Source organism: Lactuca sativa, chromosome 5 (assembly GCF_002870075.4).
Source record: "Lactuca sativa cultivar Salinas chromosome 5, Lsat_Salinas_v11, whole genome shotgun sequence".
Taxonomy (NCBI): Eukaryota; Viridiplantae; Streptophyta; class Magnoliopsida; order Asterales; family Asteraceae; genus Lactuca; species Lactuca sativa.
Genome location: NC_056627.2, coordinates 311,584,814 through 311,591,967, shown reverse-complemented (window position 1 = coordinate 311,591,967; position 7,154 = coordinate 311,584,814). Strand labels below are relative to the sequence as shown.

The 7,154-nt window shown below is 36.5% G+C and overlaps 2 protein-coding genes across 2 annotated transcripts; one reads left to right on the top strand and one right to left on the bottom strand.

Annotated features, from left to right (window-relative positions):
* Positions 1-276: 276 nt before the first annotated feature.
* LOC111890767 (uncharacterized) lies at positions 277-1,389 on the top strand. The gene is made up of 3 exons (XM_023886852.2): positions 277-508; positions 902-1,102; positions 1,214-1,389. Exons 1-3 carry the CDS (start codon positions 398-400, stop codon positions 1,247-1,249), a joined length of 348 nt encoding a protein of 115 aa, XP_023742620.1. The 5' UTR covers positions 277-397; the 3' UTR covers positions 1,250-1,389.
* Positions 1,390-5,899: 4,510 nt separating this feature from the next.
* On the bottom strand, positions 5,900-6,933 carry LOC111890732 (PRA1 family protein B4). The gene has a single exon (XM_023886819.3). It carries the CDS (start codon positions 6,774-6,776, stop codon positions 6,117-6,119), a length of 660 nt encoding a protein of 219 aa, XP_023742587.1. The 5' UTR covers positions 6,777-6,933; the 3' UTR covers positions 5,900-6,116.
* Between the last annotated feature and the right edge of the window lie 221 nt (positions 6,934-7,154).

Genomic DNA, 7,154 nt, shown 5'->3' with positions numbered 1-7,154 from the left:
AATCACAAGTTGAATCACTAAAATTACTTATAAGCATCTCATTAGAACCGAAAAGAAAAGAGATTTGTTCGACAATACAGAAATGGATCGTAATGTTACACTATAATACCTGTGGTACAAGTATCTTTCTGATTCACTTTTGCATCATGTTTAATTGTTTCTACAAATATATATAAATAGCAAAACGTTTGTTCTTCTATCATGAAGAGAGTGATATATTGCATATTTTTAATAAATGTAGGAGGGCAAAATAGGAATAATGGATGAAGTTGTGGTGGGTGGTGAACAAGGGTTTCTATTGGATGACGAACAGTAGTAGGGAATAGGGATATCATACCATCTCATATTTGGAGGGTTTTTATTTTTTTGGCATTTGTGAATTAAACGAGAGAAAGAGATGCCGTGCCTGAATCTGTCAACAAATGTGAGCTTGGAGGGCGTTGATACCTCCGCCATCCTCTCCGAAGCCACCTCCACCGTCGCCGAACTCATCGGCAAACCCAAAGCCGTACGTACACTTCTCTCTCTCTCTCTCTCTCTCTCTCTCTCTCTCTCTCTCTCTCTCTCTCTCTCTCTCTCTCTCTGTGTGTTGTGTATGTGTGTGTGTTTTCTGTGCTTACTTCAAATCTGAAGGTTACTTGATGAGTTGATGTTATTATAGCTTCAAAAATTATCCAAGGAAAAGAAAACCCCCTTTCAATATGGGCCTTGACTTTTACTAGAGTTTAATGTTTCAGTGTTTATGAGTGAATTTTAATTTCCTTGGGTAGAAACGAATTAAGCACCGGTTATGGCAACATCACTTGGAAATTGATTGCACTGATTCTAGAATCATGATTAAGCAATGTAATTTGGTATTGAGTAAAAGCGTTGATGTAATTGTTTTGAAACGTGTGGGCAGTATGTGATGATCGTGTTGAAGGGATCCGTGCCGATGGCTTTTGGAGGTAGCGAGCAGCCAGCGGCGTATGGTGAGCTGGTGTCCATCGGAGGTCTGAATCCCGATGTAAACAAGAAAATAAGTGCTGCAGTTGCTGAGATTCTTAGCTCCAAGCTCTCTGTTCCCAAATCACGCTTCTTCCTCAAATTTTTCGACTCAGAGGTAACCTATATTATATGAATATCTATCTATCTCTTCTGTTTTCTTCATTGATATGAAATGTAGTGTGTGCTCATTTTGTTTGTTTGTTTGTGTTTTGATTTGATTTGACAGAGGTCTTTCTTTGGATGGAATGGATCAACCTTCTAGGCTATGTGCTATGTGTATGTTTATGGGTTGGTTGGATCAGATGAAGCATCAAATATGGATATCATATCATATTATTATTATTACTAGAAATATCAAAACATTGAAAGCTTATTATCCAAGCACTTTCTCTTCATGTCTCATATCGATGATGTTTGTATGAGTTAGTTTATGTGTAGCAGATGTGTTGTTTCAGCTGCTGTTATATGTATGTTGGGAAAGATTTACTCACTCACATCACATATACAGTTATAAATCCATGTTAAAAGATGAATTACCGTTTGATCCTTTGATACCTTAAAAGATGTAAATGCTAAGGGAGACCCCAATAGAAAGATTTTCATCTTTCTCAAAACCTTAACCCAAGAGTTTTGTTAAAAAGACAGAAACTGTAAAAGTTTGAATTTTCAAGATTTGATTTTTAGCTTGTTTTACTCTGACCAAAAGGCTAAACAGCAAACCAGTCCAATATAAATAACAAATGATTAATATCATAAGGTGTTCAGAAAACCCAAATGAACTAGAAAAATAGATATTATCAAAATGCACGATATTATTGTAACTTTTGCACCTAAAATATCATAGTCGTAGTGCGCTTCTTAGAGATGCACAGACAGGTTTTTCAAAAAGTATCACACCCGTTTGGAAACCCGATTTGTAGCAATGGTGAAAAAATGGTTCGGAAATATAGGACCACTTTACAAGTTGGTTGACAACCTGATTAAGAAAACTGGTTTGAAAAACCGATATTTTCGTTGTAGTGTGTTTTGCTAGACTGAATTTCAGTGTTGGATCCAGATCAAGATAGTTGACTCGTTTAACTTGGTTAAAATGGTATTGTTTTACTTTTAATTTTCATTTTTTTTAGTATTTTTTAGCATCCAGGATCATTTCAGGGGACAAAGGTTTGCTTTGATGGGAAACCAAACCTTTAGGACCTATGAGCAACAATTTCGATTTATATAAAATATTTTAGCCATTGAGTTTTTTTATGACAGGTTGGTGTTGGTTTAGCTAGTTTACGGTGGCTTTTGCAACTCCGGCAAGATTTCAGTAATCTTCTCCGGCGAGTCTCCGGCAAAAAGTTTGAATAAAAACTATTTTTTTCCATAAGTCGAATCCAAACACAGACACACACACACACATGAACTCGATTTTGTAAGCAAGAACCTCCAAATCTGCTATGCTTCAACGGAAACTCACCGGAAACTCGAAACAACTCCTCCAAATAAGTGATGAACAACAATCATCAAAGGAGATGGGTGTTGCTCCAAGGGTCGAGTGGCGCATATCATGGCATAAACCTACAAATTATTTGAGTTCTTCATCGTGATGTCTATTTTCAGTTCTGATGATGAACATAAACACACACACATGAACGCACACTAATTTCAAGAATCGATTTCATATTCCGGGTGTCCAAAACAAAAGATTTTCAAGAACTGATGGAGAATTCGGATTTGCAGATCTGATTAAGGACTCGGATTTATAGATCTGATGAAATGAAGATTTTCAAGAACCCATTTCATATGGTTGTTTGATTTGCAGAAGTACTCGGATTTCTTGTGTGTGTGCAATAAAAAAACTCATATTTATGTCCTATTTCTTGTACGTGTTTGCATATGGGGTGCGTTTGTGCATATGCATGTGTTTAAAGAACAATCCCATAAAAAGATGAAAAACACAAACACACTCATAAATCATTTATGTGTGTTCTATAAATGCACACAATTTTTGGGTTCATCATAATTTCTAAAGGGTCGTTTGATAGTTACTGATTGGGTTAGTGTTGACTGAGTTAGGGCTGAACAAGTTAGAACTTCTGACTGAGTCTGCATCTGACTGAAACCATGTTGTTTGGTTATATCTCTGACTGACTATGATTAATAATGAAAAATGACCATATTACCCCTTAATGGAAAACTTTATATAGCGTAAAAAATAACAATGAATTTTATTCTTGATTTCAGAAAAGGCAATAAACTTTGATCCAACCATGAATTCACCGTTTAGATATGTTTTGATGGGAGTTTATGATACAACAAACAAATAAATTAATTCAAGAAACATGAATATTGAAGGTATGATCAACCATAAAATGTATATTTTTTTTTGTTCAAAAGGAGCTCATTCAAATGACAATATCATTGAATTGACTATAGTTCATACATAGTTTAAACAACACAACCATTGAGCACAATTTTCTAATAATACAACTATTGAGAATTGTGGTAAACAGAGATGGAATCACAAACCTAGAAAATAATTACAAGTAACATCATCTATCTATCAATTCACATAGCTAATAAAAGGATTCAACCCTCGAGAATCATTTAGGTCTACACCAAATATAGATTGTCAAGAGGAGTGTTTGAGATGTAGTGTTTAAGCTCTGATTGTGAGCTTGATTCAGAGTATAAGTTTACAAGCTTACATATACCCTAAAATCAAATGGCACATCATTACTAAAGAAATGGAATCACAAACCTAGAAAGAATTACTACAAGTAACAACATCCATCCATCAATTCACATAGCTAATAAAAAGATTCAACCCTTGAGAATCATTTAGGTCTACACCAAATATTGATTGTCAAGAGGAGTGTTTGAGCTCTGATTGTGAGCTTGATTTTTTTGGTCAAAATGAGTGTTGAGCCTGATTACACCATCATCGGCCACTTACATCCTTATTCCTCCTTTATAGCCACTACAAAACACCATACCAACACTAACAACACCACCGGTCACCATCAAACCGACAACTATCATCACCATATTACCGCCATAAATAACAACCAAACCACCACCATCTTGATTGACATTCATCACCATTACACACCTTAACCCACCAAAATTCACCACATCTCCTTATCACCCACCACCAGACGCAACATCACCATCTCCGACCAACTTATCAATTGAAGGGAAAGAAGGTGAATATCGAATCTTTTGGGGATTGATTGGAGGACTGGTGTGTTAATTTCTAAGACCACGAAAAAGAAGAGGCTGCGATTTTGAATTTTTTGTTGGGTACCAGACACGCACACAAGTTCATCGATTCCAATACTAATGAAGCGAACACCAAATACCGATTGCAAAAGAAATCTAGACAGAGAAAGAAAATAGATAATACAAACCTAGACGCAGGGCAAATGGGTTTCCTTACTGGTCAGCTACATCTTTTTCACTTACCGGGTCACGAGATTGATCTGCTATTGCTGACCGAGTAAGCCAATTTGGGGCTCTACCAAACGGCCTAACCGGACCGAGTCAGTCAAAATTTACTGACCTGACCCGGTCAGTTCATTATCAAACTACCCCTAAGTTCATCATGATTTCTAATCAAGATAACATGAAACGAGTCGGTGATTTTCATCACAATTCTTTGTCTCATATATGATGCTCTAATAGATTTCAAAAATCCAGATCTATTGTTCGTTTGTTCTTAATCTGAAAATCAAAATATGAATGTGATATGTATTTTAGATCTAAAAATCAAAATCTTGTTTGTGTGTGTGTTACAATTTACCAGGAAAAAAAATGTTGGCCGGAAAAGATGACTGGAGCATCGTTTGGAGAAGATGACTGGAGCCTCACCGAAATTGTTAAATGTGGCAAAAATCAGCTAAACCTCCGATAGCAAGACATAAGGATGTTTTTTGAACAATTCAATGAAAAAATATAGAATCAAAAAATATTTTACCCTTTAAATCATTATCCATTTATTGAACCCATTTTTTAATACCTAGAAGACCGGGATTTTTAAAAGGAAAAAAGCCTAACCAGTTACATGCATAAAATCTCAACCCAGCAGATAAGTTCTTAACAGAATCAGTTGTATAAAACCGGTTTTATCCTAACGCGGCTTTTTTTTCAAAACCGGTTTTCTTGTGTTTTTTGTGCACCCGGCAGCCATCGATAGCTGATTTGCAGGTTGTTTGGCCACATAGACCATCCATGGTCAAAACAAAGTTCACCACCCATCACCTCCTTACAACACCACCATTCACCACATTCAGCAACTCAAAAAATCAATTTAAAAATATAACACGGGAAAAAAATCAATGAACAAAACCAGAAACTCCCTAAACCCTATACCTGCAAAAGAAAATGAATGAACCCTGACCTACAACTCCATGAAAATCCAATTTCAAATACAACTCAAAAAATCTATAACCCTCAACAGAAAAATCCCAACTTCAAAAATCAAGGAAAAAAAAAACCTCTAACACGATAATATTGAATATGCAACAAACCAAAGAAAAGCAAAATACAGGAATCGCATGCTTATTCCACAAGAATCATCCAAACTAAAGTAAAATCCGTTTCAAAAAAATTGAATTACAATTCAATTTACATCGATTTTCACAATATGGTTCCTTCAAGAGTTAACAAAAGTTAGTCGATTTTTTAAACCATTCAATCCGAAAATACAACATATTATTTGGCTTTGGTTGAAACCAGTTATCCGATACATACTATTCAATACAGATTAATAATAAAATAAATATACGTGGAAATATATGTTGATAATTCTGAAGCTAATAAATCTAAAAGACAAATGTTCTCAATCACAATTCAATCAAAATATTTTATCGCCATTTACAATGCAAGCATATGGCTGTTCAAGTTCAATTAGAATGGGATACGAGAATGACAAAGATTGAAAATGTAGATCAAAATATCATGTTTATAACAAAAGTAAGTAAAATACACATCAAAAATATAAACCGAATTGGTAATCAACTAGACACAAATTTTATGAACGATGACTCAGTGCTGCACAATCTAACAATCGATCATAATACAGTTAATCTTTTCAAATTGACAAAACAAAGCATAGTTTGGATCAAACCGATTTAGGGATCGACTCAGACACGAGCAGCAGCAACCACTGGCGCGGCAGAAACGGCCGCACTGGAGGCGGCGCCGCTTAGGAACGAGAGAAATCCGGTGGAAGCACCAGGCTCTTGTTCATCAAGGAATAGATCTTCTGGAGTCCTGAAAGCACCATGAGCAGAAACAACCGCCGTTCCAAGAAGCAACGCGGAGATCAGTACAGATCCGACACTTGTGAGAAAGATCACGACGATGCTCGAGATAATCAACAGGCCTAGGGTTTCACGCTCGGAGAATGTACGGCCGAAGATCACCAACGGCGGATCGGAGGGACGGAAGAGGTAGAGGAAGAGCCAGGCGGCGAGGAGGCCGACGAGGATGATCAGAGAGAAAGGATTTGTGAGGAGCGAGAACCCGAGGACAGCGGCGATGATGGTGATATAGTTAACGCGGAAGTATGAATAGTTCTTTCGGATCCGGCCAGCGGCGTCGGTTATGGAATCAGGTTTGGAGAACGCTGAGCGGTCGACGAGTTCAGACCATGGACGGCGACTGGAGAGTCCAGATCGGACGTTTTCGGTGACGGTGTTGATAAAAGCACGGACTGCAGGGGTGGAAACGGGCGCCTGGGATTCACCGGTGGAAATGGTCTGTTGGTTTGAGATGGGAAGAATCGCCGGTGATGAAGCCATTGTAGCCGGAGATTTAGAGGGAGAATTTGATGCCGAAGATCTGGAGAGATGATTTTGGTTGTAGACGTATGGATTTCTTGGTTTAAGGTATTGAAGAGGGTTTGGAGTCGGTGGATCTGAATTTGATTGTGTATAAAAATTGTAGGTAACGCGTTAGAGAATAGCGATAATGTTATATGACATATTACCTTTTTTATTTTTTTGATTAAACGCGTATTTGTGAACAAAGTTTTATGCTATGTATAATAAAAATTAGGTGTGAGACTCATTTATTATATAAATAAATGGTTTATTTAAAAAAAATTAAATATAAAATTTTAACAATTTGAAAAGTTTGAATTTATAAAAAAAAGAATTTTTTTGAATTATTAAAATTAA

Bases quoted from the DNA above. Each gene is read 5' to 3' on its own strand.
- LOC111890767 (XM_023886852.2), top strand. From the start codon at position 398: ATGCCGTGCCTGAATCTGTCAACAAATGTGAGCTTGGAGGGCGTTGAT. The intron at 509-901 runs GTACGTACACTT...ACGTGTGGGCAG, and splicing joins TCATCGGCAAACCCAAAGCC to TATGTGATGATCGTGTTGAA. The intron at 1,103-1,213 runs GTAACCTATATT...TTGATTTGACAG, and splicing joins TCAAATTTTTCGACTCAGAG to AGGTCTTTCTTTGGATGGAA.
- LOC111890732 (XM_023886819.3), bottom strand. From the start codon at position 6,776: ATGGCTTCATCACCGGCGATTCTTCCCATCTCAAACCAACAGACCATT.